Genomic DNA, 21,529 nt, shown 5'->3' with positions numbered 1-21,529 from the left:
GCTTAATCAAGAAAACCCCAAATCCATTAAGAAATACTGAGTTATTTAATAAGTTTCAGTAATTTTATTGTACATTTATTTGAACAAAATATTTATTACATTTTCTTTGAGTTATTAATTATGTGAAATTTTGATTTATTAATAATTAACAGAAGCTAAAGATATCTGAGCTATCATATTCCTCCTCAATATAGCAAACTTCAATGGGAGATCAATATCTTATATGACATAATTTTGAAAGATGCCAGAAATAACTGACTCCTTTTTCACTTAAGTGACAGCCATTCTAAGCTTCCCTTAGTTTCCTTTTATAATAGGTGTCAAAGAAAAGTGTCATCTCCAAGGGATTATATACCAGCAATAAGCCAGCTCATGTATACACTTCTAGTCTTCTTTTTTGATGTGATACGAACTTAGATTTTGCTTAGGTCTCTACAAAAAAGATTTTAAATGTCAAAAGCATTCATAATCTAAAATGTCTTGTGAATTTTCTTTCTATAATTATATATAAGCAATGCTTATTTTGTGTATGAAGAATGATGTACTGGTACTGACAAATATGCTAAATTGTTAAATGAGTTTTCCATCAATCTTCTTTTCTTTCCAGCCACTGCTACTGCCCTTTTTTGTTTACAAAAGCATATGAATGTGTCAATGTAATCAGTTAACATGGGGATATTAATTTATTATAATAGATGTTATTGACGGGGGTGAGGGGATAATTCCCCCCAAAAAAACACTGCATGAGAGAGTGAGTTATTTATAGAGAAGAGGCAGGAGAAAAGTTAAAACCTCAGTCTCTGGCTGGAACATTTCAAAATAAAAGCAAGAGTTTATGTAGAACCAAAATCTAATGTTTTACATTAAAACAATGGGTCCGATTCTTGACCGAAAGGGGGAAGAGGGAAGTGAGACAAAATAAAGTGTCAGTGGCTGAGAGATTACAAACAGAGTTGAGAGGTTATCCTGGAGGTTATTCTTACGCATTTTATAGATATCCCCTTTTTAGTTAAAGGTGTATTAGAGAGGCTAGAGGGAAGTGCCTGAAACTGTAGAGTTGTGTTCCAGTAGTCATGTTTCTTGAAGATGAATGTATAATGATAAAGCTTTTGCAATGTGACTATGTGACTGTGAAAACCTTGTGTCTGGTGCTCCTTTTATCTACAGTATAGACAGATGACTAAAGCATAAGGATTAAAAACAAATAAATAATGGGAACAAATGTTTAAATAAATTGAGTAGATTGAAATACTAGTGAACAATGAAAGGAACTGATAAGGGGTATAGGAAAAAAATAGGGGGAGCAAAGGTTAAAATCCATTGAGTAGATGGAAATAGTAGTGGTCAATGAGAGAGGGAGCGGTAAGGGGTATGGTACGTATGCGTTTTTTCTTTTTATTTCTTTTTCTGGAGTGATGCAAATGTTCTAAAAAATGATCATGGTGATGAATATACTACTATGTGATGATATAGTGAGCCACTGATTGTACACCATACACGGAATTTTGTATGTCAAGAGTGTTCATGTTTGTATGTTGTTTTGGTTTGCTAATACAAAAAAAATTTTAAATAAAAAAGCACTTAGAACAATGCCTGGCACACAAAAGGAAAACTATAAATGTTGAATAACTGAATGTTTCTCATGAAAAAAAATAGATAGTCCTTTGTTCACTATAGTGTTCACCGTTGGGGTTGTGCAGTCCTATATCTTTTTAAATAGTACATCATAAAAATGTTCTTTCATGAATTATAACAAGTGTAACATATGAGTGTATGGTGTTAATAATAGGTAATATATGGGAACTCTGTATTTTATGCATGATTTATCTGTAAACCTACAACTTCTCTAATAAAACAGTTAAAATGTGAAAAGAAAAAGGGCGGGCCATGGTGGCTCAGTGGCAGAGTTCTTGCCTGCCATGCCAGAGACCCAGGTTTGATTTCCAGTGCCTGTCCATGTAAAAAAGTAAAAAAAGCAAAACCAAACAATGGGCCCGAGAAAACTGGAAAGGGCAACTGACACAAGTACTCTGCATATTATTACAAAGAAACAATTATTAGTGGATAAAATTCAGAACCCATTAATATTCTTCTTTTGGGGGGTATACAGGATAAATATCATCTTCGGGTTTTGTTACTTCAATGATAATTGCTGAAAGAGTGTGTCAAGACAGGGCACTGTACTTCTTGCTCCCACTTTGGTATGACATGGGAGGAACTCAGCGGACACAGGTGAGTCAGAAAAAATGAAGGCTCTGGCTTCCTGGTTTTATGTAATGATTACCCTTGGCCTGAAGACTCTCCTTGAACCAGGGCTCTCAGTTTTAGTGTATTTAATAAGTCACTCACATGATTTTTCATAAACTTTCAATGTATTTCAAATTAAAATGTTTAGCACAGAATGAATTTTCTGGTTATGCTGATTTTAAGGGAACAAATCATTTGACAGAAAATTTATCCTAGATACAGACATAGGAGACAACTTCAAATGGAAAGAAATATTAAATAATTGGCCTTTAAATGGAATTAGAATTGTTTCTTTGTATGGGGGGCTTGTGTCTATATTATATTCATAATTGCATCTGTAGAAAATACAGTTTATGAATTAAGATAAAAACAGACTTACAACTACCATCTAGAGGTAGCTGTAACTACCTCTTAACTTAGGTTAAGTTTTGCAGGATTATGTTTTTACAAGCAAAAATATAATCAAATGGTTAATATGAATTTAGGAATAGCTCATGAAAAGCATGAGTCACTTGTTCCTTTTTACTTGAAAATGAAACACAGGTGACTTTTTAATCAGAGACGGAGGGGTTAGTTTTTGAAAGTTATGATGAGCAAGGAAGACTGTGCATGGGCCATTTGCCTAATAGGCAGTCTACTTGTTCCTACTTGAACCTATCATGGAAGGAACTCAAAAGGGGTAGTGGTGGGTCACAAAAATGAAGCCTCTAGCTTCTTGGTTTTCCATGGCCTGAAGATGAAAAACTCCCAGAAGAGTAAGAGCCTTTATCAACATTAAGAACAGCATATTGAACAAATAGTAGCTGTATATTAAAGGGGTAATAACATCAACAGGCAAGCACCAGCTTTGTAAAATGGAGCTATTTTCTTTGAGAAAAGAACTTTCAAAATGACAACTGGCTGCCAGGGGTAATAACCTGTAATTATAACTGAACTCTTAAGGACTGTCTGAAACAAGTGGTTTTTGTAAGAAACTGCCACCAAGTCTCCATTTGTGTCTTCTGGATAGTTCCACACACCATAAATTTAAAATTGGATAACAATATGAAAACATCATGCCAGTGCTGACCAAGAACACCTGAAATGACAATGCCATACTAAGGGTAGTCACGCCTCAAATGTTTTTGTTTGTTTTGTTTTGTATGCTGTATGGAGGGGTCATATTTCATTCTTTTTCCATGTGAATATCCTGTTATTACAGCACCATTTCTTGAATTTGTTTGTTTGTTTGTGTTGGTTTCTTTGCTTTTTTTGTTTTGGGAAGTACATGGGCTAGGAATCGAACCCAGGTCTCCCACATGGCAGGCGAGAATTCTACCACTGAACTACCCTCGCACCCCCCCCCCCCATTTTGTTTTTGTTTTTTTCTTCCTGTATTTATCAAATGTTTTTAAAAGTCTTTTTATTAAAATATATTGGGAAACTTATATAGTTCATGATCAGGCCACTTTGTCCAACAATCTAGATAGTCAGGTCTTAGATAAAATATCACTATAACCAATAAAAGATAAACCTTGAGGTAGAAAAGTTCAGTAATATTAAGGCCATGTCCCTAACAACAGAGGGTGCTATAAAACTGGAAAGTATGAGTTGAGAGCAGTTTTGTTTCTGATTTTAGCCAATAAATAGCTTGATCTTGAATCCATTAAACTACCTTTTAATGCTTAGAATATTGAGATAAAAGATTCTGAGAATTACTCTTAATTTATCATGAGCCAATGCTATATTTCAAACCTCTCCAGCCTTATGAAGGCTGGATTACCAGTTGACTACAAGGATCTAGTTATAACAGAGAATAAAAGAAGGAGGAAATAGGCAAATTAACAATGGCAATCACTTAATGATATATGCCACAATATCAAATTTGGTCTTCCCAAATTCCTTTCTGGAAAGTCATCATACTCCAATTTTATCTAAAATAAGAAAATAATACTATATACTCTTAAGATGTATAACCAAAGTATTGGCTATGTTAAACTGTAGTTGAGACTGATCTTAGATTAGGAAGACAGAAAAGTGACCATCAAATGAAGAAAACTATTTGGTGTTTAATCAAGAGAGAATAATTTTCAAATTTAATAGTCACAAGTCATAACACTCAAGCAAATAAACTTTGGATAATATTGAACATTGTATCTTTAATCTATACAGAAAACTATCTTATTTTGCTGTCTCCAATAGATAACAGAGGTAACAGATTATATGAAAACGGAAACAACAAAAGTTAGTTCTCTGTAATGAGAATTTTAATGTGCTCAGTAAAATGTCCTGGAGAACGAGTAAATATGCCAAACTTCTGCCTAAGATTGTATAAGAATTTAAACTAGCAGAATATACTTTTTTTCAGTTAAACCTACAAGATGAAAACCATATATTCTATACAAATAAAATATTCTGCAACACACTGATTAATTTATAAGATATAATTTGAAAACTGTATGCCAGGTAAAGCCTACAGATTGTTTCTATTATTTTCTGAGAGAAATAGCTTCTAAATGGGGTCTTTTAAATATTTTTGCCTGTAATTTTACAGAACAACTTATTTTATTATTTGAGAACAATTTCAGGGTAAAGAAATTTGTTTCTATGCATAAAATACATGCACATACTTACGCAGTTCACCAGCTGCATTTCGCCCACCAACTGCATACAGATATCCTTTGAGGGCACTTAGGTGGAAAAAGGTGCGCTTTTCATTTAAAGATGCAACTTGCATCCATTTATTGTATCGAGGATCAAATCTGAAGACTGTGTCAACTGCTGTTTTTCCTTTTGTGTCATAATTACTCTGTCCACCAACGACATAGAGAAAATTTCCAATGACAGCAATGCCATGCTGGTATCTTGGAGCATCCATGGGGGCTAGTGATTTCCATATATGGGCCTTTTCATCATACATGCGCAATTCTTTGCTGACAACCAGCTGCTGCCTCAGCACTCCTCCTAGTGTAACCAAATGAGTAGTGTCAGACCGAATGGCAGTCCTGTCTGACTGCATAACTGGCTGCATATATGGCATCATTTGGTAATTGCTGGCTTCCAAAAGCAGATTCACACAAGTATTGTCAGTTCTCATGAAATCCACAGTTTGCACATAATTAATGAGCTCCTGTGGTGTCATCAGCGGAAATCGTATGTTCTTCATTAATTTTGCAGCAAAGTCCATTCGAGGGTCTTCCAGGCGTAGCCAGCGACAGGTAGCCTTAAAGAGTTCAAGTTCAGTGCAGTGCTTAAGGCTATTACTGGAAAGCACAAAGGCAAGACGCTCAAAAGGGAGTTTCAAGAACTCCCCAGTGCTCAGCAATGCAGGAAAATTTTTCAGGACGAAATTATTAACGTATTTATCCACTTCTGTCAGATTGTAGGTATTGGCAATCCGCCCGACTTCGACACAATTGTCTAAAGTAACCTATTAAGCCAATAAAAAAATTAAAACACCACTACTTTCAGATGGAAATTTCAGAAATATAGAGGGTTATGCAATTATAGTACATCTTGATCCACTTCTCAGTCATTCTTCTTAAATGTATCTGTTAGCAGATCCATAACAGAAACACTCTAATACCTGATCCCTCAATTTTCTTTTCATGTAAACAGGCATCATGATTACTATCACTCACCTTGGTTCCTTCAAAATTTATTGCTTATAATAAAAAAAATTAATGAAAAAAATTAATGGGGCAGTTATTTTGATGATGAAGTTATTTTTCCACATTAGTTATCTGAAAATATAAGCAAGGGAATCACTTTCTTAAGGATTGGAACGGATGTATCTACAGCAAATTACCTCTGTAATTTAGTTAGTTTCCGATATCATCTGGGCAATGCAACATCCTGAGCCATTCTCTTCCTCTCAGCATATCCTAGCTCTGCCTGGAGTCAAAATGAGCCCAGGACAATTTGCCCAAAACAGAGTAAAATGCAACAAGAGTGGAAATTAGGCAAATGATAGAAATTATGGAAAGGCCCTTCTTCAATAAGACATCCTTTCAATGCTCTAATAATTGATTGGTCAGCAGTGAAAATAAGATTATCAATATCAGCAAATATAATGCAAGGAATAAATTATAAAACAAAGCTACCATATGAGTGTCATTGTGTGTGAATACATACATAGAGACAGGTCACAGGCAAAGGATTCAAATGTTTTTAAATTTTGTCAGGGTGTATGTTCCATAATGTCAGACAAACCTCATTGATGCAACTATACTGCTAACAGATTGGCAGACGGTTGAGAAATTGTCCTTTTACTTAAAAGCCGAAATGAGACACATTACTCCTCTGTGTAAAATAACAGTCCATTTAGGATAGAATAACAGTGAAAATTCTTAGTACAAACATATACACATGAACAGCTATTTTCATAAATTTTTACTCAAGAAGCATTTGAACTTTCTGAAGCAACTAATCTGCTTTACAAAAATCATCAAAATATCTTTTCACTTGCTTTGCTTATTGTGCCTAGTAGTTATACACACACACACACACACACACACACACATATATAACCTAAAACATCACTGTATTATAAAAGAGCTAGGAAAGTAAATTAATAAATTATAGGCCTTTAGAAATATTCAGCTTAACACTGCATCAATACCTTAGATTTCTGTAGTGGTTAATAAAAAAGTACGTTTAAATCCAATTTTAGGAGCGGCAGGTTGGCATTTCATACAATTTTAAGTTGTGAAAATGGAAATACAGTCCATACCTAATTGCCTAAATCACCTGGGTGGGAAGGATTCTAGTCTGGAGTAACGAAGCCGTTCCTGAGCCAAGCAGGAAATAGCCCTTCTGCAGAGCAAGGGTAATCTGCACTTTTGACTATGCTTATTGGTATGGATAAGTAAACATTATTGACAATACAAATATAATTCCTAAGTGTGCAGATCCTCATGGCTACTGATATGACTACTAATAAAAACAACAAAGAACGGGAACTATGGACAAAATGATACTGTCAATTGTTATTGTCACTGTCACCAATTGTCAGTCACCAATTTATGGCATGTGAAATAAAAAACGATTAAAAATTAAAGCCACAGTTTATAATTTAAAAAATGGGCTCAAGGTATTTATTTTCTTCCTCTTTTCCCTCTTTAACTTCATCCAATAAAACGGCAAGTATTAAAATAGCAAGATAAGGAAACCTACCCTTTGTTCAAAGGTTTTGAAAATACCTTCTCTATATTCAATACAGTCGTATATGTAGACTCAGGACTGGAAAAGACCTTGACTGACCACCTAGTTAATACAGTTAGAAGCCTACCGTTTTGTTAAAAATTGCCAGATAATGGTATTTTATAACCTTTCAAATTGTCATCTTTTTGATAGAAAGGCTAAATATTTTCTATAGCGCATGCACAGGTATAGAGAAAATGTTAAATATTACAAATGATGGCAATATAAAAATTAAAGATGCAATGATAGATGCGACTAAAAATAGAACATGTGTAGAATTAAATTAGTAAATTACTAGAATCTTATTAATTTAAAAATGAGACTCAGATAAATAAAATATGTAATAAGGACATTTTTTATCAAGTACATGTAATCAAAGCTACAAAAATTAATCACAGAATATAGAAATTAAAGAAGCAAAGCCTAGAATAAGAGTTAACAAAATAAACAGATCCAAGCCTATGAGAAACTCTGGGATCTGTCCTGTAACTACTTGTTGAAGAGTGCTTTGAAAACTATTGCTTTTTGATTTCTTTGCTTTGTATATATGTTATACTATACAATATAAAACAGTTAAAAAAAAAAGCAGATACAACATCATGGAATAATGGCAAACCATATTTAGAAAAATAAAGGAATATTCAATTATGGTTCATTTGAATCCACTTCTCAGACACATTTCTTATCAGATCCAGGAACATTTTGCTTGGATAGTATCAAATAATGAACATGTGCAGTTAACATAATATATAATATAACGAAATGTATGATATAATAGAATACATTTTAAAAATATAAAGTACGAAGTTTAAAGCTTATTTTAAAACAATCTTAAAGGTAGAAAGAACTCTAATTTCACCTGAATATAATAATTTGACCAAAATTACAAAGAAGGTAACACTTGAAAACAGAGTTATTACAGAAGTCAATCCAAATAATTAAATTACCATTTTAAAGGATAGGGAAACAAAAAAGGACAAGATTTCTCAAACACTTATGGGAGTTGATAAAATTGTTTTTAAAATAATCGACTTCACATTTAAGTCTCTTTGATATAAATTATTATAAATCATTCTATGGTAAGCAAACAACTTTCACAGTCATCCTAAAGGTACTTACAAGCATCATAATTTTGAAAGTGGTATTCACATTAAAATACTGGTACTCATTGGTGCTGTACTGTTAAATTATCCAAATTACAACTAAGGCACCCAAATACCATCATTAACATAATTTGGCATTTGAATGGCAGGTTTCAATGGCAGGTTTGTAATGTTATTCTGTTGAAAATCAGTGTCTTATACAAAGAAATTCTCATTTAAGAAAAATAAGCATCTTTTTTTTATTATCAAGGGAAATGGAAAGACTAATAAAATTGGCAAACTCTGGGGGGCTCCTTAGACAGTCAACGTACCAAATTCTCCTTGGTGCTATTTAGTTATTAAATTGATGGCCTGGCTTCAAATACAACCAATGCAGAGAAACATACATTTACAGAAAAAAATTGGGAAGAAATCAATCAAGATGTAATAAGCATCTTCTCCCAGCTTTCTTCCACAGATAAGAACATCAAAAGACATGGAGAAGGGACCTTTTGGTGAGAGAAACAGGGAATGATTAAAATAAAAAAACAAAAAAAACCCGACCTCCTTTGTCTCTCTTCAGTTTCTAAATGCCAGTTGAGGTGGCTGATGATGTCTCCAGCTTGGGGAATCCAACTTTCTTATTCCTTTGCACTTGCAGTACACTTACATTATTGGATGCAATGTTACTTATTGCAATGGCCTTTGAGCAGCAACTCCTAATGCTGTGTGCCAACTGAAAGGCTGCCTCCTACGTGAAAGAAATGGTTCACCAGAATCTTGCTGGGTGGTTGACGTGGTTTGAGCTCCAGTGAAGAATCTTCTCCTTTCCCTACAGAGTCCCAGATGGTAGATGTGCAAGAATGGGATGGTTTTGGTTAAAGGCAGAGATGAAGAAATGATATTTAGAGTATTTAACAACCTGTACAACCTGGGTACCAACCAATCAGAACAGATACCCAAACACAAACAACAAGTATGGTCATCTAAGTATTACTCACTGAAAATGAGCCCTAACAATAAGGAAGTCAAGATGGGTTTGGTAGGGATGAAAACAGTTTTGATTCATTGTGAACTATAATTACCTCTACAACTTTTTCTCTAACTTCCATTAAATCTCTCCAAAGACCATACATTTCTTAAAAGACATGTCCATTAACTTTTATGGACTAAATCCAATTTAAATAAATTGAATGGGACATATGTCTACTATGCAGGCACTCTCTGCATTACAAATAGCTGACGTGTGGACCTTTTATCCAGAAAAACTGCTGTTTAAATGACCACCCTCCCTGAGAGCTTGCTGTTGCTAGTACCACCTAATAGCAAAGAAACAGTCATTTTCAATAATTTCTGATTGCCTTCATCTTTTCTCTTGAGAGAACCATGTTCTTCCTTTGCTTCTTCCTTTTGCCTTTCTCCCACATATGCACCTCCTTTCCTTTCTACTGTCTTCAATGCTTCATTATACCTGGTCACGTCGATAAAATTTCCCTCCATTTCATTTTTTTTTACACTGCAGAAATGTCTTTATTCTATCTTTACACTTTATAGCTGGGTATAGATGTCTAAGTTGAAAATAGTTTTTTCTTCAGATTTTAAGGCAATGCATCAGATCTTTTAAGAATTCAACATTGTATTTTTTATTTTTATTTTTTTCTCTATATTATCATTTTATTTCTTTTTCTGTTGTCTTGCTATTTCTTTTTCTAAATCGATGCAAATGTACTAAGAAATGATGATCATACATCTATGTGATGATATTAAGAATTACTGATTCAGATGCAGCTTCATTCAGTGTTTTAACATGATTACTTTACAATTAGGTATTATTGTGCTGTCCATTTTTGAGTTTTTGCATATGTAGAATGGAATGATTTCTAAATGTTGTGTTAGTTAATTTTTTTTAATTAATAAAATAAATAAATAAATAAGAAAGCGGAAATCCTTGCTTAGACACTAAAGTGCTAATATCAATTGCAATTACAAATAAATTTATACTTTTTAAGAGAGCAAAGTAGGAATCCATGAATCAGTTCTCCAAAAATTCATCTGTGATTGATTTAAAGCATGACCACATGTTCCTTCCCTCCCTTCTTCCAAGCTCTTGGATAGTGCCCCTCCACACTGACTCTGGGCTTGGTTATGTGCTTTAATTTGTCCGGTGGAACAAGAGCAAACATACAGCAAGCAGAGACTTGAAAACTACTTGTGTATTGTGGCCTGCCCACTTTTGCTGCTCTTAGGGCCCCTGACAATCACCCTATAAAGCAGCCCCAGCTAGCCTGCAGGAGACACTGGGCTCGGTCACCCCCACCACCCCAGTCAGTTGTCAGTCAACTTCATTTTGCTTTTGCATGCAAAATGGCTCATTTGAACACAGATACATTAGTGAACCTAGCTGACATCACGAGAATATCACCTAGTTGAGCCCAGTCTAAACTGCTGACCCAGTGAATCAGGAACCAAATGGTTTTTTTAAGGCATTGGGTTTTGGGTTGGTTTGTTATGGAGCAAAAACTATCTGGTAATCACTGAATAGCCTCACATTTGCCCCTATGGCATATGGACTTTATCAATATTCCCTTTACTTTGTGATCTATAACAGTGAAAACCAAGTATTGATTATGAATATCAAATTCCACAGAATTAATAAGGATAACTTCTTATACCAAACTATGCATGAGTTAAATCATTACAATTAAAACCACCTTTTGCAGAAAGCACATGGATATCCCCATTAAGGAAAATAATTGTGTATTTAATTGGCAAGGTAAGTAACAATATGAAAAATGACACACCTAACGATGAGTGAATGGACTTCTTTTTCTGAGTCAGAAGACCACTATGGGAAATTGACATAAAATAAAAGCCCTATTTATTTATGTGGATGAAAAGCATCTCTCAACACTAGTAAAAATAGAAGAAAAATCTATTCACATTCCAGCAACATAAGATAATTATGCCATCGATAAGGATAAAAAAGTACCACATATTTACAATTATCTGACATGCCTGGATGTGGAAAGTGAAAAAAAAAAAGAGAATTCAACATTGCTGATGCCATCCTGATCTTCTGATTCTTGCTCAGTCATATGAAACTTAATTTCGTTTTTTTTAAAATTATTTTAATAATGCAATTTTATTGAGATAAATTCACATACCATATAGTCATCCAACGTGCATAATCATTGGTTCACCATATCATCATTTGATTGTATATTCATCACCAATCAATTTTTGAACATTTTCATTATTCCAGAAAAACCCAACATAACAAAAATAAAAAAGAATACCCAAAACACCCCATGTCTCTTATCACCCCTATTATTTATTTATTTTTGTTCTTATTTTTTACTCATCTGTCCATACAATGGATAAAGGGAGTGTCACCCATAAAGTTTTCACAATCACACAGTCACAATGTAAAAGCTATAGTTATACAGTCTTCTTCAAGAATCAAGTCTATTGGAATGCAGTTCAACAGTTTCAGGTATTTCCTTCTAGCCATTCTAATCCACTTGAAACTAAACAGGAATATCTATATAATGTGTAAGAATAACCTCAAGGATAACCTCTCAACTAGGTTTGAAATCTCTCAGCCACAGAAACTTTATTTTGTCTCATTTCTCTCTTCCCCCTTTTGGTTAAGGCTTTCTCATTCCCATGATGCTGGATTCCAGCTCATCCCTGGGAGTCATGTCCCATGTTACCAGGGAGATTTATACCCCTGGGAGTCATGTCCCACATAAGGGGGAGGACGGTTTACCTGCTGAGTTGGCTTAGAGAGAGAAGCCACATCTGAGCCACAAAAGAGGTTCTCTGGGGGTGACCCTCAGGCATAATTAAAAGTAGGCTTACCTTTTCCTTTGGTAGAATAAGTTTCATAAGGGTAAGCCCCAAGATCGAAGCTCATCCTTTTAAATTGCTAATCCCCAATGCTTGTGAGAATATCAGGAATTCCCCAGGTGGGGAAGTTTAATATTTCCACATTTCTCCACAGTCCCTCAAGGGGGCTTTGCAAATACTTTTTTATTGTCTGCCAAAATTACTCTCTCCATTTCATTTTGAGTCCCACACCCCATCTGTATTAGTTAGGGTTCTCTAGAGAAACAGAATCAACACTGATCACTCGCAAATGTAAAATTTATAAAAGTGTCTCACGTGACTGTGGGAATACAGATCCAAAATCCACAGGGCAGGCTGTGAAGCTGCCGACTCCGATGGAGGGTCTGGATGAACTCCGCAGGAGAGGCTCACCAGCTGAAGCAGGAATAGAGCCTATCTCTTCTGAATCCTCCTTAAAAGGCTTCCAGTGATTAGATTAAGCATCACTCATTGCATGAAACACTCCCCTTTGGCTGATTACAAATGCAATCAGCTGTGGATGCAGCTGATGTGATCATGATCTAATTCTATGAAATGTCATTATTGCAACAGACAGGCCAGCACTTGCCCAACCAGACAAACAGGTACCACAACTTGGCCAAGTTGATACATGAACCTGACCATGATAGTCCACCCCTTGTCAACTTGGCAGCTATATATCACCTTAAACCATACCCAATTTCCAAATAAAAACAATAAAACACACATTTTTTTCTTTTACCTAGCAATATTCAACTGTCCTGCATATAACTGGAAACACATTAAATCTCTCCAGAATAGGGCGCAAATCCTTGGGCAACATTCATTCTTAAACTTGATATCTTACAACTTAAATCGTATAACATGAACAAAACTGCATTACAGTCCTCGTTTCTGTAACTGATCATGTGGTCGAAGTTCATATTTATCACTACCTTCTTCCACTACCCATTCCATGTTCCCTTTACCCTCAGCAAGCACTTCAGCTGGCCGTGGTTTTTTGCCTGGTCGGGTGACCCAAACCTTCATTCCTGAAGTTTCAGAGCCATTGGTAGTCCTGTCTGGATTGGGTTGTTGCGGTTTCCCATTGATTTTAATCACAGGGCATGGTAATACTAAAAGACACCTTGGGGATCTCCTATATTCCAAGAAAACTCTTCTTTACCTCCAAGATGTAGTTGCAGTCCTACTTCCTCCTGATAGTCAGGGTCAATCACCCCAGACAATAATGTAGTCCCCTTCTTGGCTTGTTGATCCAGTGGCATAAGTAGCCCAAAGTGACCAGGTGGCAGTCTTAACTTCCAGTTCAGTGGAATCATTGTTGCTTCTGCTGCAGGAAGCACACCCCGCTTTGGAACTAAAACCTGTAGACCAGCAGAGCTCAGGGTAGCAAGAACAGGAAGTAAAAATTTTCCTAGTATATCACTAGGGGTAATAGCGAGTGGTACCACACCCATTTCCACCCCTTGGTTCCTGGACCCATGGATCCTGGCTATGGTAGAAACAGCACCATACAGTGGACGCTGATTCAGAGCATATACAGCTTCCTGGAGAACATTACCCCAGCCTTTCAAGGTATTGCCACCTAGTTGGCACCGTAATTGAGTTTTCAAAAGGCCATTCCACCGTTCTATCAATCCAGCTGCTTCTAGATGATGGGGAACATGGTAAGACCAGAGAATTCCATAAACATGTGCCCATCCCCGCACTTCATTTGCTGTGAAGTGTGTTCCTTGATCAGAAGCAATGCAATGTGTAACACCATGATGATGGATAAGGCATTCTGTAAGCCCACAGATGGTAGTTTTGGCAGAAGCATTGTGTGCAGGAAAAGCAAACCCATATCCAGAGTATGTGTCTATTTTGCCAACTCACTCCATGGATTGGGAATGTCATTCTGATTACAGGAATCAGAGTCCTTAGTGCCTTTGAGTCCAGTCAGAGTAGAAAACCATTCATAAAAACCCATTTTTAAGATTCTGTTTCTTAAGAACCACTCCTGGCACAAAGATGTATTAGTTAGGGTTCTCTAGAGAAACAGAATCAACAAGGAACACTCGAAAATATAAAATTTATAAACGTGTCTCACGTGACCACGGGAATACAGATCCAAAATCCACAGGGCAGGCTGTGAAGCTGAGGACTCCGATGGAGGGTCTCGACGAACTCCACAGGAGAGGCTTGCCAGCTGAAGCAGGAATAGAGCCTTTCTCTTCTGAATCCTCCTTAAAAGGCTTCCGGTGATCAGATTAAGCATCTTTCATTAACAAAGACACTCGCCTTGGCTGATTACAAATGCAATCAGATGTGGATGCAGCTGATGTGATCATGATCTAATTCTATGAAATGTCATCATTACAACAGACAGGCCAGCACTTGCCCAACCAGACAAACAGGAACCACAACTTGGGCAAGTTGACACATGAACCTGACCATGACACCATCACCGATAGGAAATGTATAGGTGGAATCAATTATATAGCTGTACCAAGAAAAAATCTGAGCACAAGTAAAAAAAAAAAGAATTTAAATAAAGAATGTCACCAAGACAAAAAGCCCAATGGTATTTTCATTCTCTGATTACATATGCTTTTATATAAAAATAAAGAAAATGGTTTCTTGCTCACCTTTATTGTGCTGTTTACTTAACATTTAAATTTAGTATTTTTATTTCAATTACAAACATTCAATTTCATCAATATATGTTTAATTGGCTTTTGTGGGCTGGCTTATAATCTGTAATTCTGTGGGAATTCTGTGAGAACAGAAACTGAATGCTATGAATTTCAAATTGCAAACAATAAACAAAAATTTAACCCAACTGGTTTGTACATCAAGCAACAGCTGTACAGTATTTAGCATGCCATACTTAATGCAATGTCATAGGACAAAAACTAACATAATTTTCATAGGTATATAACTAAACAAAGGGGATCTTCCGTTATCTCCAGGGTAAATGAAAGTCAGTATTCTTAGTTTTATGGAAATTTTTCACCTACTCTGCTTCACTGTCATCCTTTTGTATCCTTTTCCACAACGGCCAAGAATATAGTATAGCAAGAGCATACATGTCAGATCCTGTAAATTATAGGATTCTATAACTTAGAATTATGATTCTAAGAGAAAAGCATTACTGCAAAGAATGGCAATGTTAGGAAGAGGGTGCTTTTATATAAAGGAGGGGGATGGTTCTTTTATCAAGCCTGATGTTTTTTAGAGAAAACTGATGTCTCAATCCCTCCAAAAGCTAGGGTGGCTTTTTTACACTGCTCTTAGCAACACATGGTTGTCCTGAGCCAAACTAAGGACAATCATGATTTCATTGGAATTAATCATTGATTAGAGGCATTGTTGATCTATTTTCTAATTCGGAAGATTTATCCTTGTAATTTCAGGTATTGATTGTGACCAATTCTTTACCTGAAAGTAAACGACCAAATGGGAAAAAATACAATTATGAAAAGTTATAGCAGTATATATTTTCAAAATAATAGTATTAGAAAATAATTTTGTGCTAGCACAATTATTAGAAATATCATTCAAAACTAACATATAAATGCTTTATTATTCACATTATATATACCCCTGCTCTCCTACATACCCACAAATGGTGAAGAATGAGATGGAACAGAACAGTATTAGAAACAGAGTTATCTTTCAAACAGTTCAAACCCAAGCAGTGGGTTTGGTTGTTTGGGCTATCATCTCACTTTTTGATTAAACACATAATACCTATTTGCACTAAAACATTTGGATTCAGCATACAGTTCTTTACACTATAGTTTATATGCAGTTTTTTTATACTAAAAATTATTTATGATAACTTAGCTTATAGGAGAACAAGAAATAAACCCTACTTTATAGTATCTTGAAACTTTTAGTCTCATAAGAAGAAACGGCACCCAGAGATACTGTTTTTCCAGATACACTTGAGTGCTGAGAAGGAAAGGGGAAATAATAGAGCAAGGCTGCACAGAGGTTTAACTAAGAAACAGACTGCATTAACGAAGAATAAGGGAAAAATGGATTTCACACATTTCTGGAACTAATCTAACAACTTTTCTAAAAAATTATCATGGAGTCTGAGAAGGAAGATTTTCAGTGTAAAATCACACAGATACATACAAGACAAAACAAAATGAGGGGTGTATAAAGTAGAGCGGTGCTAAAAACAAAACAAACAAAACAAAACATAGTGTTACCTAAAAGCTCATAGGCAAAAAAGGCCTAGAACTGAGAGACATAGGAATAAACTATAGCATAGGTAATCTTGGTCAGGGAGAAATTTCTTCTACATTAGAAATGGGCTTTAGAATGTCTGCAGAGGACACCAGGAATGAAGAACATAATATTTAAGAAAATAATAAATGATTATGGAAATGAAGACATTTTTAAAGGGTTAAAATAAGTGGTTAATACAAATGCATCAACTAGATTAAGGACCCAACATACTACTTACTGGAAATTGCCAATATTGCAAAATTACTGTGCTATCATCTTTAAATAATAACTGCTAGCACAAAATTATTTTCTAATACTATTATTTTGAAAATATATACTGCTATAACTTTTCATAATTGTGCTTTTTCCCATTTGGTCATTTACTTTCATGTAAAGAATTGGTCACAATTAACATCTGAAGTTATAAGGATAAATCTTCTGTATTAGAATATAGATCAACAATGCCTCTAATCAATGATGAGTTCCAATGAAATAATGATTGTCCTTAGTTTGGGTCAGGACAACCATGTGTTGTTAAGAGCAGTGTAAACAATGTTAACAGTCTATAAAAGTAAGCATTAAGTATTACTACTAAATTAGTTATTGGACCTGAAATATTTTAAAAAATATACTCAAAACAGTTCATTTTTGCTTGAAATGAAGTTGTTATATGATGTCAGCAGCACAAAATTAAAAGAAAGATGCTTACAGCTCTTGAGCCTTGCATGATTAAATTAAAATGAAATTTTAGGGCCCAAATTCAGTAATGGTAACAAGCAGTTAAATATCATGGAAAGGGAAAAACTTCACTTGGACTACTTGTGCAGTACAGATGACATTTTAGGGAACAATAAAAATCAACTATATAACCATCCTGGTTATAAACCTTAAAAATAGCAATCAGTTTAAAAGTTAACAAGTAATTGTGAGACAGTACTCTGAGTACTTTAAAATAGAAACAAACAAACAAAAGCTACCTTCAATAATCCAGTTAAATTAGTTGTTGGCTGACAGTATAAGGAGTTGCTTGTTAAAACAATAATTGAGGACAAGTTCTCTTCGACCTTGGTGTTTTAAAGAAGGCTCCATGTTTGAGAAATGTTATTTTCATGGACCCAACAGCAATTTTTAACCAACATTAAAATTGATATGAGTTAAAACCAATTATAGGAAAACATATTATCCATCAACATAATGAATTAGAAAATACACTTAAAATGTACTATTGCCATAATTTTAAACTACAAAACAACCCCTATAAACTTGGCAATACTTCCCTACAGTCCAGGCATTTAGTCTCCCAGAAGTAGAATTTAAGAGTCTCAACTAGAATAAGATACCATTCTTCAGCAACAGGGTGACTGCTAAGTAGCTAATTAATTGAAAATGATAGTACCCTTTCCTATTTATTAATAAGTGGCTAAAAACAATTCAGTGGGTGATGTGCTTCTATGGAATCAAGATTTATATCCTTACGGGTTTACACATATATATTAGTTCTTAAGATCTAGCTCCCATGTTAAAGGAAGAAAAATATCATTGTGCTTCATTTAAAAAATTTCTAGAAGCTCAAACTGCTTTTCCATAGAACTTCTTAAATGAAGAAGCCGATTTGTATAAAATCATTAAGATGGAAAAAAATATTAAGGTATATAACATTAGCAAACAGGTTAAAGTATATATCATTATCAAACACTATTAGTGCCTGACATCATTTGACTACACAAAAGGCGTTGTTAAATGACTTCAATTTATAAAAATGTACCTGCACTGCTTTCCTCTCAGTTTGTTTCCAGACTACATAGCACATGACAACTCTAATGGCAAAAGTTTCACATCTATGCAAAGAATGCACGATTCCTTCTCTAAATAGAGTACACCAGGGTTTACCATAAAAAAAACTAAGATTCAAAAATATCTTACCCCAGATATGAGAAATACTTTACAGAAGTCCAAAACCGGCAGAATCTGCAGAAAGCTGGCAGCTTCTAGTGTGTCTTGAAGGTTGTCCATATTAAGAGAAAGTTTTGCAGTATAAATGAAATCAATAATTTTCTTTAGACCAACTTTGCTCACTCCATGAAGCTTAATGCACATTAAATCTTGTTCTTTCATTCCACCTTAAATAAAAAGACATTCAATTAAATGAAGGTGGATAATTCAATTAAGGTCAAACTCATTTCTGCTGCTAATGAAATGTAATAAAATCAAGAAAAAGTCTCATTCCGTATAAGCATTCATGTCAGAGTTAGGCTTCTGCATATTTTGCAGTTAAAAGAGAGTATTTAAAAAGGAATGTCTCTATACTAATAGAGGCCACATATGATGCAAGCACTTCCAAAATTTTCTCCTGTCACTTCATATGTTTTGATGGATAAAGATCATATTAGCAGGAACCAGTCTTTGATGGCCAATTTAGTACGCATCTGGAAAAGAAAAGCTGTGAAATAAAGATAGGCAGAAGTATGAAAAGGTACATCCATTGCCCACATGTAAAAAGTGTCCCAAACTAAACACAAAATAAGAAAACATAAAAAAATTTAAAAAAAGAAGAAAAGAAGAGTGCTCCCCACAATCATAACTACTGGTGTATATTCCTTTTGAAACAGTTTCTTTTGCAAATGCAAACCCATAAGAATTGAATTTCACTTTAGAAGTAAAAAGGATTTAAACAGATATTTTAACATTGTTTTAATGTGGATGCAGAGTTTAAAAAGGTAAACTACCTGTGAACATAGCCTTAAAGTAATCGCTAGCAGATGCCATCATGACTCTATGCACAGGGAAGGCATCATCTGTGTCACCTGGTATCAGGGTTACATCACAAAGCAATCCTTCAAGTCGAAGCTGGTCAAAACCCTACAATAAGAACACAAATTGAGCTACTAACCAAGGTAAAATGGGTACAGAAATCTGTGTGCTAAACTTTTGTTTACATATTGATGCAGGCACAACATATTTGGAACATAAAGCCAGGAGAAAAATTATTTGGAAGAAAAATAAAACTGAATAGCTTTCTTGACATGTAACAATGTATATTTATTTCAATACAGGTAAAACATGAAATTGAGACTAATTTAAATTAAGAACAAATAAGGACGGAATATATGCATTTACAAAACCATCAATTTTTAGCTTATTTTGAAAAAAAAAATACCATGTATACCTCCATTTCCCCATCTGCAAAATTAAGGTGTGAGACTGTCTAACATTCTCATCCATAAGAAATACAAATATTTTAATTGTCCTTTTATAGTGCTTTACTGAGACAACTTATTTTTTTAGAAAATTAGAGAGCATTTTCATTAACTGCAAGATGGGAGTTCCTTTCCACCAATTAGATTGTTCTATCTCTGAAAAGTAGGGATTGTGCTTTAGATGTCCCTATACTTAGTACAGTGCTGCTGCCTGACCAATTAAGTTCTGCATTTAATTATCTTTGGTAAAAAGGAGCCCAGGGAGCATTGGCATGAGACTAAATTGTCCCCAGGTACCTAAAGGTTTACTGGAAAATTAATAGTCCAGCACCCACAGCTCAGATGAGGAACAGGACTCTGGTGAAAAGAATGTCTGTTGATTAATTCTTCCACCTACTCCCTTAATGATCCCAACTAATGTCAAATAAACACTTGTTCCTTTGGACTACACTTGGTAGAATAAAACACTTGAAGATTATAATAGGCTGGTGAAATGTATCAAAAGGGGATAATATACAATTTAATAAGGAGGCTCAGAATGAACATTTTGGCAAATTTGATTTGTACTTTCAATGATAAAATGTTTCTTTAAAAAAATCATGATAAACATTCACATTTCATTCTAATAAAATAATAATGTGATGTAGCAACAACCAATAGCAGGGTGGTGCGATGGTGGCTCTGTGGCAGAACTTTTGCCTGTCAGGCCGGAGACCCGGGTTTGATTCCTGTTGCCTATCCATGCAAAACAAAACAAAACAATAAACAACCAATAGCAAGGATTACTCTATCCCCTTCATATTTTAAAGAATGCAAATAAAACTTTTATTTAAAATTATGCTTCATAGATTTAAGAAGTGAAAAGCAAAACACAATGAGGAATGCAGTTTTAGGAATATTAGTCCTATATATGTGTATAATATAAAACCTCATCCTTTATTCATAATTTTTCAATTTTTTTTTTAAATACTTGAATCTACAGAACTGGAACTTCAAGGAGATTATCTGATCCAGACACTTTCTCTCTAGGGAAAGAGAAATATTTTTACTCCAAAAATATTTACACATTATACATATATTTTAGAATGGGATTATGTATCCTATTTTTCTTTATCCATGGTGATTGGCATACATTTTTGTTCACAAATATAAAATCCTTCACAAATATCCCTTTTCCTTTGTAAACACAAAAACATTATACCACCACTCTTGCTTTTTTCTACTTTCCATTACTAAATCATCTGTTGCCACTATTATTCAGAAAAGTAGAGGTGGAAGAATAATGGCTTATCTTGCAGAAAGAGATGGTGATTTTGAGGGGAATATTCTCATACAAATGGCAAGAAATGGCTCAGCTAAAATGTATATATGGGGTCTAAGGTGCAATAAGTCTATGAGAATCACCTTTCAAATGTAAATGAATTTTGGGTAATACTGAATAAGGACACGAGGGAAGAGAATAATAAGATGATCAAGCAATTGTAAAGGAGGGAATTATGAGCAGGAACAGGTGAGGGACTAGCATTTTTGAATTTCCCAGTGCTTGGCAACAGATGGCACTTCATAAATGTTCAATTAACTAATGAATAAACAATCAGATTTACTCAGAAGCCAAGACTTAATACTTTAAAATTGTGTGGTCACATTGGGTAGAACTTTAATTTTGTGCATACTAACTAGAAACCGGGAAGTTTACTGCTGAAGCCTCCCCCAATGATAAAATGAATTTTACCT

The 21,529-nt window shown here is 34.7% G+C and overlaps 1 protein-coding gene across 4 annotated transcripts in view; it reads right to left on the bottom strand.

Moving 5' to 3' along the window:
* The window catches only part of KLHL13 (kelch like family member 13), a 353,054-nt gene that overhangs the window by 6,761 nt on the left and 324,764 nt on the right, over positions 1-21,529 (bottom strand). For all 4 annotated transcript variants that reach the window (XM_077146549.1, XM_077146548.1, XM_077146550.1 and 1 more), the window contains 3 exons: positions 19,325-19,457; positions 18,522-18,718; positions 4,861-5,656 (listed from right to left, as the gene is read on the bottom strand). In XM_077146549.1, coding sequence (XP_077002664.1) covers positions 4,861-5,656; positions 18,522-18,718; positions 19,325-19,457 — 1,126 coding nt within the window. The remainder of the gene's footprint in view (positions 1-4,860; positions 5,657-18,521; positions 18,719-19,324; positions 19,458-21,529) is intronic.

Source organism: Tamandua tetradactyla, chromosome X, assembly GCF_023851605.1.
Source record: "Tamandua tetradactyla isolate mTamTet1 chromosome X, mTamTet1.pri, whole genome shotgun sequence".
In the NCBI taxonomy this organism is placed as follows: Eukaryota; Metazoa; Chordata; class Mammalia; order Pilosa; family Myrmecophagidae; genus Tamandua; species Tamandua tetradactyla.
This window is presented reverse-complemented; position numbering and strand designations above follow the sequence as displayed.